This window comes from Scatophagus argus, chromosome 1, assembly GCF_020382885.2.
Source record: "Scatophagus argus isolate fScaArg1 chromosome 1, fScaArg1.pri, whole genome shotgun sequence".
NCBI classification, from domain to species: domain Eukaryota; kingdom Metazoa; phylum Chordata; class Actinopteri; family Scatophagidae; genus Scatophagus; species Scatophagus argus.
Window position 1 is genome coordinate 23,412,450 of NC_058493.1, and position 18,762 is coordinate 23,431,211.

The 18,762-nt window shown below is 42.9% G+C and overlaps 2 protein-coding genes across 2 annotated transcripts in view; both read left to right on the top strand.

Annotated features, from left to right (window-relative positions):
- LOC124061414 (E3 SUMO-protein ligase PIAS1-like) overlaps window positions 1-13,870 on the top strand; it is a 44,669-nt gene extending 30,799 nt beyond the window's left edge. Inside the window, exons 3-13 of the mRNA XM_046393195.1 lie at window positions 643-727; window positions 840-978; window positions 1,140-1,274; window positions 2,426-2,531; window positions 3,408-3,481; window positions 3,793-3,953; window positions 4,609-4,745; window positions 5,131-5,359; window positions 6,718-6,857; window positions 7,398-7,438; window positions 8,724-13,870. Coding sequence (XP_046249151.1) covers window positions 643-727; window positions 840-978; window positions 1,140-1,274; window positions 2,426-2,531; window positions 3,408-3,481; window positions 3,793-3,953; window positions 4,609-4,745; window positions 5,131-5,359; window positions 6,718-6,857; window positions 7,398-7,438; window positions 8,724-9,089 — 1,613 coding nt within the window. The 3' untranslated portion in view covers window positions 9,090-13,870. The remainder of the gene's footprint in view (window positions 1-642; window positions 728-839; window positions 979-1,139; window positions 1,275-2,425; window positions 2,532-3,407; window positions 3,482-3,792; window positions 3,954-4,608; window positions 4,746-5,130; window positions 5,360-6,717; window positions 6,858-7,397; window positions 7,439-8,723) is intronic.
- Window positions 13,871-13,984: 114 nt separating this feature from the next.
- LOC124061480 (relaxin-3 receptor 1-like) lies at window positions 13,985-16,894 on the top strand. Its single transcript, XM_046393333.1, has one exon. It carries the CDS (start codon window positions 14,450-14,452, stop codon window positions 15,434-15,436), a length of 987 nt encoding a protein of 328 aa, XP_046249289.1. The 5' UTR covers window positions 13,985-14,449; the 3' UTR covers window positions 15,437-16,894.
- Window positions 16,895-18,762: the final 1,868 nt, after the last annotated feature.

Here is an 18,762-nt window from a genome sequence, read left to right on the forward strand (position 1 = left end):
CCAGTCTTGATGCTAAGCTAGGCTAATGGTCTCCCACCTTCATAATGAAGAACAGACATGAGAGTGGTAATGATATTTTACTCAGAAAGGGAGGGAACCAGCATGCTTTCCAAGCTGCTGAATTACTCTCGACAAACACTGTCAGTCGAGAACATTCATAGTCGCTTCTTCCAACGTCCTAACTCGTACACACACACACACACACACACACACACACACACACACACACACACAAACAAGCTTTTTTTTTTTTCCTCCCCTTTGCAAACCTGCGGTCTCTTAAATGAAGGCTGGGTTAGTAACACCAGTTATTTCTAGCACCTCTCTGTGGGTCTATAAATAGAGCAGATGCACGCACACACACACCTTCTTCACCTCTGTGTGAAATGATCTGACTTTGACGTCCAGGTGTTCTTCAGCTTTTTGATAGTTTAATGCCTGCATGTCCATTGTCGTGCACTCATCTTGACCTTATTTCTTTGGTTGCAGAGGTTTGGTCTTCCTTATCTCAATGTTTCGCGTTCACAGATTGTTTTTATAATTGGCAAAGATTTTGTCACCATTAAAAACTTGGTGCTTGTATGTGATTTTTGTGGCTTTTAAAAACGTCTCTCCCTCCTCTCTGTTCCCCTCTCTCTACAGCATCAGACAACAGCCAGCGATTTCAAGAGACGTGCTTCGCCTTCGCATTGACGCCACAGCAAGTCCAGCAGATCAGCAGCTCAATGTAAGATGAACGCTGCCCTGTCAGTGCAGGAAGCTGAATCATTTATGAATAATTCAGAAATGTGCATGCTTTCTACAGATGTGTGGTGATAAATTTGTTTCTGTGCTCAAAGGGACATCTCGGGGACCAAATGTGACTTCTCGGTTCAAGTTCAGTTGCGGTTTTGCCTGTCGGAGACAAGCTGTCCTCAGGAAGACCATTTCCCACCGAATCTGTGTGTGAAAGTCAACGGGAAGCCATGTAACCTGCCGGTGAGGAGCTCCGTGTTAAAGGGAACTTTTGTTCTGACACGCAGAGCTAAAGAGTGACTTCGAGGCTTTTCATTTGCCGTGTATTAAAATTGAACTTCCTAATATTCACAACGAAAAGATTAATTTTCTCCTTCCTTCTGATATTCTTGTCTGTCATCCAGGGTTATCTTCCTCCAACCAAAAACGGTGTAGAGCCCAAGCGGCCCAGCCGGCCCATAAACATTACCTCACTGGTCAGACTGTCCACCACAGTCCCCAATACCATCGTGGTGTCGTGGACCGCTGAGATCGGAAGGGTAAGGACCAGAGCGTCACGGTTTCTAACATGAGAGATTTGATGAGGGATTATTTATTAAATAAAATTACTGTATTTGCTGATGAAATCTTCTCAGGTCTAAAGATTTTCTTGTTTTCTTTGTTTACTTCTAAATTGTTTGTGTTTTGCTATGGTTATGGTGACTTTTTATCATGTCATTTTATGCATTTGAATCTGCACATACTCATCTTTATATAATGCACTGATGACATTAACATGAACTCTTTATCATAAAGAAGTTTTAGGGAGTTCAGGAAATAAAATGTCAGTGTTTAATTAGTCTGCCAATGTATGCAGCAGGTTGCTGCATCAGCTCCTGGATCAGGTGCTGTCTGTGGAGAATCATTATGTTGTTCTTGAGTGCTGACGTGAATGAGACGAACGCACAGACGCCGCCACAACAACAACAACAACAACAACAAAAAATTCTACAAACACGTGACAGAGCAGAATACAGTTTGAAATTAATCAGACTTAAAGGTGAATCTCATTTTTTATAGTAGCTTTAAATTCACATTGAACAGTCTTGCCTACATTACTTGTGGGACAGAGTAGTCGTGTGTGTGTGTGTGTGTGTGCACCACCTGCATGTGTGTGGGCAGCAGTCTCAGGAAGTGGGATTTCTGACTGGCCCAGTGTTGACAAGTCTTAAACGGCGCAGCACAGAGAGAAAGGATAAAACCACAAATTCGGAGAAAGCCAGTACATTCTCAAGACCATATGTATGGTCCTTGTATGGTCACATGGGTTGAAGGCTGGCAGCACAGCTTATTGACAAAATCACCTTTTGATGAAACATTTTAGATTAAATAAATTTGTTAATTTGACTAAATAGTCTATTTTTCATACATACTTTTTACATAGTTGGGTGGAGCTTGACATTGTAAAGAGGGGCAATAGAGATCAGGAATGGAACCACCTCACAACAGAAATACTCGTTCAGCACGCTCCTGTACAAGTTCTTGCTTCCCTTCGTTCTTCCCTCCTCGCTGCTGAACGTACATGTGGCTCAGAGGAGGAGGATCGTCGTTCAAAGACATTCTGTATAACCCAAAACCCAAAATGTCTCTATGAAGGATTTGAAGTATCACTTTGCACACTGTTGTTGTATCTACTCGTGTGTGTCCACAGAGTTACTCCATGGCAGTGTATTTGGTGAAGCAGCAGTCATCCACAGTGCTGTTACAGAGACTACGGGCGAAAGGCATCAGAAACCCAGACCACTCCAGAGCACTCAGTAAGGACCGTCATGCTCTTTTGATAGAGATCACATATTATGGATTGGTTTATATCTATTAAGCCAACAGTTTCATTACAAAACTTTCATCATAACTTCATTTATTTGAGGCACCGTTGTTCACCGACTTAGTTTTAAACAGCCCAGACAATCTCTGGCTTGAGTCTCTCAATGAGTCTCTCTCACTGATGTGTATGGATTTTAAATTTAGGGAAGAAAAGGGAGACTCCTTAGTGGATCAGGAATCTGTATCAGTTGACTATTAAGATGGTTCATCTGTGTGTTCATGGCCTTAAGTATTGTACTTCGATATCAGCTGGCCAAGACATTGTTGTATAAGAAGAGTGCTTGTTTTCTTTGTTTTTTTTTTTGTTTTTTTTAATTAAGTGTATAGTGAATGAGATTCCTCGTCTGTTTGATGAGCGAACCTCCAGAAGCTGGTGGTGAAGTGGACTTTTTGCTTCCTAATTTCTTATCTTAGGCAGAAACAAATAACACTTCCTGTTGATGTTGTGCGCACCGAGGTTTGAAAGTCCAAAATAAGCTTGACAAACCGTGTCCTTTGTCGATAAATGCTTTCACACAGTCGGATGACCGCATTGTTCCTCATTCCAGATGAGGAAGTTCTGTACTGTGAGTCACAAAATGTTCTGCATCTATCTGTATGTGTTTTTACACTGTATGGGAGGTGATATAAAAAGATTCAGGTACAGAAATCAGCCTCACGCAGCTTGAGGATGTCTTGAACACATTTACAAAATGAATTGCCTGAAATGAGAAACCGAGCCGTTTGGTCTTTACCCACACGTGTGTGTGTTTGTGTGTGTGTGTGTGTGTGTGTGTGTGTGTGTGTGTGTTTTTAACTCACTTCTGCAGTCAAAGAGAAGCTAACAGCAGACCCAGACAGTGAAATAGCTACGACCAGCCTTCGAGTGTCGCTGCTCTGCCCGGTAAACATACTCACATTTTTAAGGCGGTGTTTAGAGATTCACTCATGCCTAGACATGTCTGTCCATTCTTTTCTTGTCTCTTGTCTTTGTGTGTGTCTTAACACGCCTGTGTTCCTTTTAACTTTGAGTTGTGTACATGATCCACTTGTCAAATTGCATTCTCAACCCCTATCATGCACATTTTCCCTGTGGGTTTGGCCTGTTTGTGACATTTATGCAATCTTTATACCCTCCATCCCTGCTCTCGCTCTCTCTCTGTCTGTCTGTCTGTGTGTGTGTGTGTGTGTGTGTGTGTGTGTGTGTGCGCGCAGCTGGGAAAGATGCGGCTGATGATCCCTTGCCGGGCGCTGACGTGCTCCCACCTGCAGTGCTTTGACGCCACGCTCTACATCCAGATGAACGAGAAGAAGCCCACCTGGGTGTGTCCCGTCTGTGACAAGAAGGCCCCTTATGAACACCTCATCATTGACGGGTAAGTCACCCCCCCATAGCTGAACGGAGGATTTTGTTACCTCTGGACAGGGCCTAGTTAGCTTCCACATCCCCCATTCCCAGTCTGCCATGTCTTGCCATTTTCCACATTTATTCAGTCAGTCAGTCAGTCAGTCAAGTTTAGCTTTGTTTAGCTGTTTCTGTCTGAAATCGTGACAGTCCTACTTCACAGAAACATAAACCCCATTTAAATCTTATTATACACCCCCTCAAAGGACCCTTTTGAAAATCTTAAATCTTGAAGGGGACTCTGAAAAGTTTGTAGCTTGCTCCTTTGGCGTTACATTGCCGACTTGGATTCACAGCACACATTCACAGTGGGTTACTTTAAAAGAAATGTCAGAAATGTTCATGAACCTACCGTGTAGCTTTAAAGCCTGCAGATAATGAGTGTTTCATATAAAAGAGAGAGCGATGGAGTATTTCTTTACCTTGCCTTGAACTCTTTTATGCAGAGAGCCTTAACATCACAGTCACAGACGTTAGTGTGTTTAGAGTACATTTCTTGTCTTTTAAAGTTCCTTTGAAGTGGAGGGTCTTTTCCACTTAGGCTATGTTTAGAAAATACCAATTACTGGGTGTATTTGTGTACATTTTCTTGGGTGGATGTGTTTGACGCGCATGTTTGTTCGCAGGCTTTTCGTGGAGATCCTCAACAGCTGCATGGACTGTGACGAGATCCAGTTCAAGGAGGATGGTAGCTGGGCCCCAATGAGGTCCAAGAAGGAAGTGCAGGAGGTCTCCTCTGCTTCTTATAACAACGGCCTGGATGGTGAGACATGAGGGATGAATGTGGTGCAGGGTGGAGTAAGAAACAGAAAGGTTGCTTCTACATGAAGGCAGCGAGGGAAGACTGGAAGTAATTAAATTAGGACTAAAGAGACACAATGAGAAGGGAGAGAAGTGCGTCCCCTCCCGTCTTTGTTTATGCGTTGTCACTTTTAATTTGATGATGCATCAATCACAATGACACTGAGTAACTGCCTGTTTCCATAGCAACAAACAGTGTATCTCACATGAGGGCAGAGGAAACGTGTACGTGTACATTTTAGCGTGCTCACAGTATCCAGCAGTGCTTCATTTTTACTTCACAGTCTAATTAAAATCACTAACATGAACCCACAAGCCCAAACCACCGTGTCGCTGCTGCTCTCCAGGTTCGTGTCGGACGTCTGCGGGCTCAGATCAGCGGAGCTCCTTGTCGTCCAGTCACGGCGGTGACGGCAGCAATAGCAAGAAAGTGGAGGTGATCGACTTGACACTGGACAGCTCCTCAGAGGACGAGGGACAGGATCCGTCGCCTCCGCCGCTGCCACCGCTGCCTCCTCCACCCAAACGAGCATGTCCTTCCATGTCCCCGACCTCGCCGCCCGTCATCAACAAAGGGTCAGATGCACACCCGACACTGTGATCCCATCTCCGCACGCAGTTTGTATTTCATTAAATGTGGAAATGAGGGTCATTTTAGTCGCTTACTTGGGTGCTTGTGCATCTAGATGTTAAATGATCCTTGGATTTTTGCACTTCATCTCTCAAGTATCTTTTATTACCAGTTGACGTCGACAGCACGTCGATTAGGTGGCCAGGAGCGCTAACCGAGGGAGCTTTGTTTAAGCTTAAATCCTTTCATAGTTAAAGTGCATGCATAGCTCGAGAAATGCGTGGCTGTTTGCATTTCTGTATGTAAGCATCAGAGGATTAAAGTTCAGCCAGTAGTAATTCCATATGTCATGTAAAATGTTAAGACAGATCCTTGGCAAACCTCTCAGGATCAGGAGGGATTGGTTAACTTTCAGCAAGAAGACGCACCTTATAGAGTAGACGTCTTATTGGTTTTCCCCATAGGCCGTGCTATGCGGCTCACAGTTGGTGCTCTTCTACATCTTGGACCGGCATGAAAATCTCCCAGTTTTATTGTCAGTCCAAAATAGTAACATCTGCACTAGAAATACCTGGTCCACTGATAACACAGTAGAAGGTACAAGCTTTTGTGATGAAATTTTCAATTACCAACTTGCAAAATTCCCTAATGTGTGCCGGTAACAGCTAGTGGAAGTGAAATATTGTGCAGCTGATGAAGCGTGAATTAGTTCATTAGTGAATTTTGGTCTCAGTTTTGGTGGAATTCAGAAGCTATTGTGTTAACAGCTGAGGCATTTTGAATGGACTCCTGCTCTGACTCTCCCCGCTTACGTGATTCTTCTCCATGGCAACTGCTGCTGAGGCTCATGGGTAATGTAGTACTTAGACCGTCCTTCCTGCCAAAGTGAGGGATCAAAGCTGACTGCACAGAAACAAAGGAGAAATAAATGAAAGCGGTACTTCTAAGCATAACTTATACAGTTGTTAATTGTTGCCCAAAAGGTTTGTGCGTGTGTGTTAAACAGCTCAGAGGAAACTGTGGGAAGAGCCAAGTGAAATGGGAGTACAGAGCGGAGAGAATCATTTCTGAAATCAGCAGCCTCTCCCACAAGCTTCAATGAAGATTTGAAACTTTTAACAGCTAACATTTTCTGTCGAATTAAAATTCATTGCGAGGAGAAACTTATTTGCTGCGTTATTTGATTTTAATGAAGCCCGTGGCTGTTATTCAGCAGGTCTGTGTTTCGAGGTCAGAGCAGGCAACGCTTCGCCTTGTGACTTACCCAATAAATATGACATGAAATCAAAGCCTAATTATAAGCTGAGTGGCTTGTCTTGCTTCTTCATCGTCTCTAAACCTCCTTCTGTGCATCTGCCTTCAGAGTGTTGAACCTGCACCACCAGGCCTCTCCTGTGAGCCGTACTCCCAGCATGCCGGCTGTGGACACCAGCTACATCCCCCCCGTTCCCCCACTTATCCAGGACTACAGACCCTACTACCACACCTCCAACGAGCTGTCAGGTAATGACACACACACACGGACCCGGGACGACTTGGGAACATTCAGTCTCAAAACATTAAACTGGAGGTGACATGACGCTCAAACACATAATACATGTACATATTCAAACATAACTTTATTTTCGAATTCCATCTTTACATCTTTGTACTTGCGGTATGCAGCTGAGGGTTGTTCAGATGTGTGAAATTATATTTTTATTATGCAGCCATAAAAGTGTAATTACACTGGTGCCATAAAGCAGATAAACAACATGTGATACAGTCATAGTGTGGGGAAAAAAAAAAATCTTCCCTACTTATTAATGAACTCCAGGGGAAGTTTAATGGATAAACAAAACGCTGAAGAGTTCCGAGTCAGTCTTAAAATGACAATTAACTTTTATTCTAATTTTTCATAGCTATATATGTAAATGTAGTTTGTTGTGAATGCGATTGAACCCCTCTATAATGTGCCTCCAGCTTTTATTAACTTTAAAACACAAATGCGTGCTGTTGCTTTTTACTGATGTTCACCAGCAGCCATCTGCTCTTGATTTGCAGAGTTGAACTTCTTCTCTTTCCTCCAAGGCGACAATCATCAGGTATGTACAGCGGTGCATTACGTTATGTGGAGATGCTGTTGTTTCCCACGCCGGTGACTGTGGTTCATTTTGAATTAAAACGGGGCTCAGACTCTACCGGTAGCCAAACACTTTGCTGGTGCACCCAGTGCTCGATAACAAACCTCCTCCCTGCAGTAAACACAAGGATGATGAGAACGCCCTCATGCAGAGTCAATCGCTGACTTATATTTGAAACTTGATCTTGGTGGAAATTCCCCATAAAATGTCATGAGACCTGCTGCTGGTGCACAGCGCACCTGTTTCGACTTCTGCTAGTGAGCACTAAATGTCATCCTTACTGTCCTTATGTGACAGTGAGACGTTTGACGCATCAAACATCTCTTGGTTTCAGTTCATGCTCTTCTTCTGTGCTCTGTTTGGGTTCCTTTATTTGAAATTAGACATTTTAAATGATCGGTTCCCCCAGATTACATACAATTATACATTTACTCGCTTACCTCGTGCGATGGAGTATCCAGCCGTTCGGGTCGATTTTGGTTTTGAGATTTCTGCTGGGTGAGAGGAATTTCATTTGTGGTCCCCGCAGTATTGAGAAATTGCATGTAAAAAATTCAACAGCAACTACGTTTCCAGAATCAATATCCCCGGTACTCTGAGTCCACAGACGTCACTGTGGGCGGTTTTCTTTAGAACTTTTCTCCTCTCAACTCTCTCAGTTTTCATAAAATACCAACTTGTTGAACACCATTGTCATGTCAACACGGGTCATTTATTCTTTGAGGGAATAATTCAGTAACAGAGCATGAGTTTGACCCAGTCACTCAGTGACAGAAATGTATTTATTTATTTGTTTAATTACTGCACTTGGTTTGGTTTGATGAATAAAGACATTTTTCTAGTGTAACAGCTGTTAAAACCTTCTTGTCTTCTGTTAAAAGATTGTTTGGCTTCATTAGTGAGCTGAGTGGATTCTTGATAAATTGGACGCCATCGTAACGCTTTTAAAAGTTCGTTAATGTTTTGTTTGGTTTATTTTTTGACAAAACTCAGGCACGATCAGTTTTGTTGCCTACAGAACTTGGTGATGTATGAGTACCACTCACTTCTCGTTTAGGAGCAACTTTTAGTGATAAACGTTTGTGAACTACTCTTGAAAACACAAGTGCTGCTGAATTTTAGGAGTTTCTCTGTGCGTGACTCAAGCTATTGCTAGTGCTAGGATGTTTTGTGATTGATAACTTAAAAAGGCTCTAAACTCACACCTGGCTAATACCTGCCTTCTTGTGTTTCTCCCACGGTTCAGCATTACAACATGGTGATGGCAGCGGCGGCCGCCGCTTCAGCCTCAGACGACCACGAGCTGCTTCTCAACCGCTTCCTGCCCTACAGCACCTCCTCCTCCTCTTCCTCCCAGCTTTTCCTCGACCAATCGGGAGCCTCAACGGCCAGTTCGCTGACTGCGCCGACAAACGGGGCGAGCAACTCGGGCAGCACCAGCAGCCTGGTCTCATCCGGCAGCCTCCGTGACACTCACTCCACGCACTCGTCCTCACACTCGGGCTCGCACTCTTCACACACACACCCTGGGGTGGTGGCCAGCCGGGGCAGCACCGAAGCAGCAGTGGCAGCTATTTACGGCGGGATACCTGACGTTATATCGTTGGACTGACTCGAGAAGACTCGAGGCTACACTTTGGGTCCAGCTCCAATCCCGTAAGAAACTTCTTGACCACAGGGTAAAGTTTTGATCCAGAAACTAGACTGGCCCTTATTCATCAGACTGAAAACATTTGTGGAGTCCTACAGACAAGGCTGCTTCAAAGAGAGCACCATTATTATGACAGTTCCCTTCACTAGACTGACCTGAGGACAATGCTAAATCATCACTGAAAGGGGTCAGCTGTGGACATTGTGTTGGTATACTGATTTCAGATCAGCACATGAACCCACATTACTGCTATACTGGTACCAACTCAGCACAAACAGCAAAGACGCTGCAAGAGCAAAAACACAAAGGAGGAAGGCGCTTTTATACAAAAAGGATGAGTGGCACCGTGTACAGAGAACAAAATATATTTTCCTCTTTTACTTTTGTATGTTAAATCAGGACTTTTTCAGTCTAGTGAGCTGCTTCAATCGCTGTTTTTAAGTGGAGGACTGGAGTTTTTTTTTCTTCTTCTTCTTCTTCACTAAAGCTTAAATGTATGCCTGTTGCCATGTGGTTATCTTTTTCTTCTTTTTTCCTTCTTCTCTATCCTGCTTAAATTCTCCTGTTTGCATTTCCTCAGTATAAACTTCAATTCTCTACCCCGTTTTTAAGCTTTCTCTCTTGCTCTAAGCTCATTTTTAAATTCATGGTGTATTATTTCTCTATCCAGTGACAAGAACTTTTCAGACACTGAATTTACAGTTTATACATGTACTAATAATTTTATTATGCTTTTAAGTTATGTATGATATTTAAACAGTTATAAATATATATGCATTCCCTTTGACCTTCAGGTTAATGCTGTTGGGAGTGTTTAGGTGGAAATTAGCCATTTCTGGTTTTTCATTTTCACTCCTTGATTTCCAGCTTCTTACAAAGACTCTGCCGACATACAGCATTTAGAAATAGGGACTTTTAGACTATTTATACTTGCCAATTTAAGGTTTTGAGCTGGATGAGTTTGTTTTATTTTTTGCGCAAAGCCAAAAATAACATACGGTACCTATGAAAATGATCACAGTAATCAAGAGTGCAGTTGAATCTGTGTGCCACAGTGTTTTCAGTGGAGAGTCCACTTCTCCGGTTTCAGCTGGTGTTTAGTCAGACGCTCAAACTGTGTCCTTTTGTCTCTCGTCTTCTCTGTTTCATCGTTTTGTGCTTGACCGTTCAAAAAGAATTACAATGAGAGTCAAGCTGTTGTAGCAGCTTGTTGTAGCTTTTAAAGAGACAGACGTCCATGACGTGTGGCCAGGTTTAAACTAGTGCCTGTTTGTGTGCATGTTTCACGGCGTGTTTGAGTTTTCAAACTCGGAAGAATGTCTTAAATGGTCACACGTGAACCTCTGTCGGGGACTTGACTTGCGACTGGCGTCTTTGGCGGTGTAGGTGTAATGTACAGGGTTATCTTTTGTCAACTGCTTGTGGAGAAGCTTGTGGAGAGTGTAAGCAGACAGTTCAGTGCCACAGTAGGAGAAGGAGATCTCAACATGCCAACTTCGGCTGGGCGCAAAGCCAGCTGGTTTAAAAATACATGACCTGTCTTTAGCTGAAAAAACTCTACGAGCTGTTCGGCGTACGATGTTGAGGCGTCAAAACGAGGTTGAGGTTTCGGAATACCTCAACGTTGGCGCCATTCAGCGTACCTGCGCTCATGAATGTATCATGTAGTTATAGGATTTGCTTCCATTCCCCTCAGTAACAGATGTTGCAGAGATCCGCTGTCATCTTCTCACATTACGAGTGACATGCAGTAGACCAGGCGCCCCTCCTGCTCAGTCAGCCCAACCCTCCTACAGCGTGCGTGTCCTTGAAACTTTCCCAGAGTTCCCTCTTATCAGGCTCTCCACTTCCAGACGTCCGAAAGGGGCAGCTCACTTCAAAGCCTCATTATCCCCACCACGATGAGATAATCACTTCTGACAGCAAACCCCATCACCTGACATCGCCTGTCCTGTCCTTCAGCAACTAACTGGGAGACAACCTAAAATGACCCCCATCTCCCTGCTTCCCAGCTCCCTCCTCTTTAACTTTATTCCCTGTTCTTCTCATGGGAACCAACCCCAAACCGACTGCCGGAACAAGTTAGTGTTTTTTCCTGTGTTGTGCAGTATTTTATTTATTTTTTATCCTTATTTCCATATATTATATTTTTACAAAATGTTTGATTTCCATGGGTGAGTGTCAATGTCACTCGGGAGCTGTTGTGATATGATTTTATTTAATATGCATTTTATTATTCTTTCTATTCTATTAGAGCTCAAAAAAGGTACCATTTAGTTATTCATCATGGAAATACCTGCGTGTATTTTCTTGGGAGCTGACGTATACTTTTAATAAGGGCACAAAATGCATGCTTAATTAATACAAGCATGACTCAAGAAGATTTAATGTGTGAATTAATTAAGGATGTATTGTGAATTCCTGTTGCTTGCTCTTAAAAAATTAGGCCGTCTTGTTTGCGCTTAATGGATCATCAGTTAATGTTACTTATAAACTCACAGTTACTTCAAACACAGTCATATGCCACCAGTTTGGCTGGACTCCAGATACAAAAGGGCATTGCTAACTCTTACAGAAGTAAGATGCTGTTTTTAATCAAACTATTAGTCAGATGCAGCTCACAGTTGGATTTCTGACTCAACATTAATACTCGGCTTTTAGCCTAAACACCTGCAAAAGCAATCAGGCTCACTTCAGCCTCAGCTGTGTTCACTTATAGTTCGTAAGTGCAGGAGTTCATTCGCCTCAATAATGGTCCCCTCCTCTAAGAAAAACATGAAAGCAGCAGAGGACTTTTATTTTGACAAACAGCTTGGCTGAGAACATTCTATTTCATATGTCTTTAAATTGTCACCTGGAACCTTCTGCTTTTTCCTTTACATAAATAAAGACGTTTTCACCACAGATTAAGAGACACAGATTGGCGCATAATTCACCAAGTCTTTGACCCTCCTTTCCCGGAGGAGGACCCCCACAGCCCCTGACTTTAGATGTGCTGCGTGCGTTAGTGTTTCCAGTCACGTAGCAACATGCAGACGTTTTCATCTGACTACGAGTGTGATAAGAGCAGCTTTCCAGTCTGATTGAGAAGTGTGGGGCTGCCCCGTCCAAAGAAAGCCATGCGTCCAAATTTGGTGACTGAATTTTTCCGGATACTTTGAGAAAAAATATTCCACTTAAGCGACATAAACCACTCAGAAACCCACTGGATTATCTAAAAATACTTGGTCACAGCAGAAACCCAGTGTGTTTTTCTTAGCCAGTGAAAAGTACGTTGGAGACGACATGATTTCCATTGAAATTATGTAACTGGACTCCAGCTAGTTTGGTGTCACATAAGTTAATGTATGATCCATTAAGTGTTAACTGATCACATAAACTCGCAGTGACTCGATCACGTCTTAAAAGTGAGCAACAAGCAGTAACCTCGTGACACATAACGGCTCATGTATTAGTTTTACATTACTTAAGCATGTGTGTTTGTATCTTTATTAGAAAGTGTTACCCTGACTTGCTATACCGATGAAGATGATGATCCTTTAGTTTCTGTCGTGTTAGTTTAAATATTAATCACCAGTATTCGGATACTTGATGAGGTGGTCACGGTTAATGATGGCATTTGATCACAGTTTAATTTATTTGAACGACTTCCTCTTTCAGCAGGTTACAGTTATGCACATGAAGTGAGAGAGCTGACCGTGTTGAATGTGTTCAGTGCGTTTGTGTTGGAGTGCTCCACGCACTGTGGTGGTGTTGGTGGTGGTCGTAGTGGTGATGGGGGTCAGATTCCCCTCCCCACCCACCTGTTTCAAAATGTTATATGTCCACAGCTCCATCCTGTGGCTCACAATTGTTAGTTTCCTGAGGGCGAAGCGGCCATTGTTCTGCTTTGTTTTCTTGTTTGTTTTCTTTCACCTCAAAGAAATTGTCTTTCCTTTCTTTCTTTATGTCAGATTGCATGCGGGGATGGAGGAGCACAGAGCTGTCTCCATCTCGGTCCCTTTTCCCTTGCAATCACACGCAGGGGTGAACGTGTGTGTCGTATACTTAAAGCATTTCTGCAGCAGCTTATGACTGTGCTGGTTGTTACCAAAACTGGGTCAAAACCGGCATCTGCACAGATTAAAGTGAATGGAATATGGCCACTATTATCAGTAGTTATTCTTAAACTGTGTTTTCAGAATCTCCACGGGCAACCTTGGCCAAGCAGCTCAGCTCTTTGGCTGGCGTGATGTCTCAACATAAGGAAAAGGGAAATGTCAACAATGTGTAAATTATGTCTGTATGGAAACGTGAAAACTGAAAGTTCATATCCAGACGTGGGTGTTTGATGTCCATCTGTATGCTTTTTGTGTGTCAGTTCAGAGCAAGAGAATAAATTAATTTATATATTTTTTAGAAAATGAAAGCTATTATTAAAAAAAAAAAAGGACTGTGGCCAATAAAGAGTCTTACACAACTGAAATAATCTCAAAGTCAGACTCGAGTCAACATCTGCACTCACTGCCTTAAAACATTCACAGGTTCTGTTTTCACGGCTCCAATCCGAGGAAAATCATTTAAAAAAAGGCTTTTCAAGGGGGGGACAAGGAGAAGACAGTGTACAGTAAACCCTTGTCAGTTGTACAAATATACTAAGTGAAAAAAATATTTATTACCTGCATTGGAAGAAATTGTTTACTTATTGAATGTTACCTGTTTATGTAGAAAAGTTTAGATGTATTAAAATGCATTCTGTTACATCGCAGTGTGTTCTCACTTATTTTAATAGATGGGGGCTCATCTCTTGGAGAAACGTCTTACCAGCCTGTTGCACTTTAAAACGAACACGTGGTGGCAGCAGAGAGAGACGTTTTCATCAACTCATCCGTGGCTGTGATGGCACAGAAACCAGTTACGCACACTTTATCAACTCCACTCGTGTTTTTCTGGCTGTGACACGAGCTATACGGATATCTGGAATTATTAATTAAAAGTCTATTTTTTGACTGCAGATGATTGCTAAGCCTGACGCTCTGAGGAGCTTCCATCACACATAACACATCAAACCTTATATTGACCAAGAAAAAAAAAACAAGACCTCAACCCCACCGTTCCTCTCACGCTGTCAAGGCTGAGAGCAGTCATGTTGGATGAATATGCGTCGTGGCGGAGAGAGGAGGGGAGATGGCAGGAGGGTGGGGTGGATGCTGACGGAGGAGTTGGGGTGGCATCATATACTTCTCACTAATGTGGCTGTATTTGGACATGTTTTTGTCGAGCTTGGATGTAGACGGCTCTCTGGTTATATTCTCACGAAAAGTCTGTGAGCTGCTGAAATTATGAGTGAAGAAAATGAAAGCGTGTGTTTGAACAGGTCACTGGTGGAGATGGACAGCTTCAGCAACCTGGAGGACATCGACGTGACGGCTGACGGGAGCCCGATTCTGAGGTTCCTCATCTGCCTTGTGTACTCTGTAGTCTGCGCTGCGGGTCTCATGGGCAACCTGTTGGTCCTCTTCTTCATCAGGGTTAAACAAGAGAGGAAGAAGTCCAAAGTGAACTTCTTCGTCCTCAACTTGGCGGTGACAGACTTGCAGTTCGTGCTCACTCTGCCCTTCTGGGCCGTGGACACCGCGCTGGACTTCAGCTGGCCGTTTGGAGACGCCATGTGCAAAATCATCCTCTCGGTCACCGTGATGAACATGTACGCCAGCGTCTTTTTTCTCACTGCCATGAGTGTGACCCGCTACTGGTCAGTCGCCTCGGCTCTGAAGAACAGAACCGTGCAGGAGTCCTGTTCCACCAAATGGATCTGCGTAATTATTTGGACACTGGCGACTCTGGCGACTGCGCCGACGCCGATTTTCTCAACTGTCAGCAACGTAACGGGAGAAAAACTCTGTTTGCTGAGGTTTCCTGGTGGACAGTACTGGTTAGCAGTTTATCACATACAGAAAATACTTGTGGGTTTCGTGTTGCCAATGTCCATCGTGTCCATCAGCTACATCATGCTGCTGCGTTTCATCCGCAATCGAAGTATGAAAACAAGTAACCCCAAACGGAGATCCCAAGTTACAAGATCTATCACCATCGTCGTGTTGTCTTTCTTCCTGTGCTGGATGCCCAACCACGCCATCACCTTGTGGAGTGTGCTGGTCAAACTGAACGCTGCAAACTGGGACAAGGCTTACTACATAGTGCACACATACGTGTTCCCACTGACCGTGTGTCTGGCGCACACCAACAGCTGCCTGAACCCGATAATTTACTGCCTCATGAGGAAGGAGTTCAGAAACAAACTGAGAGTTCTGATGCACAGAGGATAGTAGTTTTAGAGCTGTGTGGATGATCTGACGGAGTGCGAAACGTATTGGGAAGCATTCACCAAGACGCAGCCAGAGCGCACGGCAACAAACGAGAGGAGACCCGTTAGAGAGCAAAATGACGGCAAGCAGCGTCATGTCCAGACTATTTACTCTAATATGCTTATGGAAAATGTGACTTTCATTTGCGCTTCTTGTCTTGATATGCTTGTGTAATATCGCTTATTTCCATAGTAAAAAAAATATAGAAAGATAGTTTTTAGGTTATACGCTTTGGAATTGTTCAAACTGTGCCAAAAATATTCCACTTAGCACCTCGTTAAATAACCATATGACCATTAGAGGAGACGTGTCTCTTCACGGTGTGAACGACCGTGTGCGTAATTACGCGTGACAATGAACCTCGCATTAGTGTGCTCGTGTTGTAACTGAACAGGTGAAGTAGCTCTAAATGTCGTAGCTAAAAATGTAAAAAATAAAATTAAAAAGTGTACGATAACTGTGTTATAAAACAATCGTGGATGCAAACGTGACCCCTTATCACGTGCTTAAGAAAAGGTTAAAGGTCACAAGACATGAATACGTTATGGACTAGCCTGTCATCAAAGGTTTGGGCACATAAGACACCAAAATGTATAAAATATGATCGTTGTAAATGAGCAAACAAAGTGTATCCATTATATATGACAATAAAATGTCCTGAGGTTTTCCCGCTGGTTAGTGTTTCTTGGAGCTCTTGACCGATTGTGCGGGAACAAAAGCGTAACAGGTGATCAGATTTGATCAGCAGGTGAGAAGAAGTCTGAGCTGTGAATGGCAGTGAAGGTGAGGACACAGACGTGTCAGCCTGCTGCAGGTCACACTGACCTGAGCACTGAAGCTAATGAGCCCAGCCATCATCGGAGCGGGCGGATGAAAATAGACTTTATGAAGGGCTTTTATGCTCAAATCCGGAAGCTGTCCAACAGCATCCATTAGAGAAAAGTGGCTGCGCACGCCAGGACCGCTGATCTCACGGCAGCCATTGGTGGAGAGTACAATACATTCACTAACTTAAGTTCAATTCTGAGGTACTGGTACTTTGCCTACTGCACTTATTTGAGTAATACCATTGTAAACCTAGTAGCACATTCTGGTTGCCAGAACGTTTTGAGAACGTAGCTTCAGGTTGTAACTAACCTTGTTGGTTACATGTTTGGTTCCCTCGATGTTTAGGGAACGTTAGGCTTCGTTAGGTTTCTGCCACGACGTTAGTACTTGGTTATGGTCTAACCAACCTTCAGAGAACCATAGGCTGACGTTATATATACGCTCTGTGTTACCAGGGCAGCAGCGTTTTAGAGATTTTACATCAAAAACTAAACGTTCGCGCGTAATACCTTTCAATACAGACAGCGCTGTGCCTTAAGACACAGTTACAGGCCATACTTCCTGTGCTGTCCCTGCTTGTAATGTGTGTGTGTGTGTGTGTGTGTGTAATAGTCCAGTCTGTTCTCTTAAGTAGAAATCATGATACACAACAGCCGCTGTGGACGTGGCCCATCAAGCCGCACAGGAAACAGTCAGTCATTGCGTGTTCACCACTGCAGCTGAATGATGTTGAAGATAAATGTGCTCCCGTGACACTGAGCCCCTCATCAAGTAAGGACTTAATTTCAGTGAGACGGGAACTTTGTGGAGAAAGAGATTATAACATTAAACTCCTTGTACCACAGTATATTGCAGTCTAATACTAGTCTAATACTCTTATAATGGGTAAAGTACACAAACATGCAGCATATATCTCTTATAGACTCCATAAGACTCACCATAAAAGAAAAAATGTGATTAGTGAGTATTCAGAATAATTCAAGCTTTTATTTATTTCCATGTTTATTAGATTAATATTAACTAGAATACAACAGAATGAACTATATCGTCCAGACAAAGCAGAAAAACTGTTCTTCTGTTATCATTGTGCCATTACTCTTGTTTAATATAAGGTTAGATTTCCTCTTACATGTTTATTACTTTTATTATTGGGAGCAGCTGTTGCCTAGAGGTTGGAGAAGCGACTTGTGATCGGAGCGTCGTTGGTTCGAGTGTTTAATATGAAAAATGCTCCCCCCCTCCATTAGCCGGCTGATGTGCCCTTGAGCAAGGCACTTAATCCCCAATTTGCTCCCCGGGCACTTTCAGTTTTTGTTGTCTGTAGATGCTTTACAGAGACCCAGAGCCTGAACCCCCGAGCAAGCAGACAGTGGCAAGGAAAAACTCCCTTTAAACAGGAAGAAACCTTGAGCAGGACTCGGCTCGCAAGAGAGAACCATCCTGCTGATAGTCGGCTGGGTGAAGGGGGGAAAGAAGAAGCAGACAGGACAGAGAGGATGAAAGAGAGAGAAACATACATGCAGTAAACATCATACATTACAAAGGACAAACATGACAGGTTGTTATTATTGGAATTCTGAAGACTATGTATTGTATGTATTTGTTTTTTAGCTGATATGTTGTTTAAGTTAGTTATAATAGCAAAATGCGCTTGGTGCAGCCCACTGCTCTTGTGTGTGTTTCACTGCATGTCATTTGCTGGGTGTTGCATGTGTGTTCAACCAAGGATGGGTTAAATGCAGAAGACAAATTCAGTGTGTGTATGTAAAATATATATACTGTCAATAATGTGATTCTTCTTCTTCTTCTTCTTACTACTGTCTCTGTGTAAACATTGGACGATTATTTGCACAATATTGCTCCATGTATCTCGCTGCTGAAAAAAATGTCTGTATGTTTGGTGATGTTGTCCAATTAAAAAAGTCTAATGCAAAATGAAGTATTTCTGCAGGTTTTTCAAAATCATTAACACTGGGTCTTGGGTTTCTCACATGCTTTAGCTGACAGCTGTACCAGTTTAAGAAATGCCTTAAAGATATTTTTTGTGTCTCCCTTGAGTCTTTTTGACATTGTTAAATGATCCTTTCTTCCTTTTCTCAGGCGTCCCCTCATCAATAAAGTCTACAGTATAATTCCTTTAAGTGTATATTTTCCATTTTAACTTGTCCTCTCATGCAACAGATAAACATTATTTGAGGGTTTAAAAAGATGTTTACTGGTCTTGGAAGGGTAATTCATTATGACAATGTGGAGGAGGATGTAGATGCGAGGAGGTTAGTGGGTAGGAGCTCAGTGAGGTTTTCAGCGTCCTTCATAAATATGGTCCATCAAAGGAGGTTGAACCTGTATCTCCCAGTCAGTGCAGTGGTTTTCAATCTGACAACACAAATGCTTGTCTTTACTTCATTTGTCTTAAAATAGCAAAACATGGGAGGAGAGAGGGGGGACTTGCATCTTCA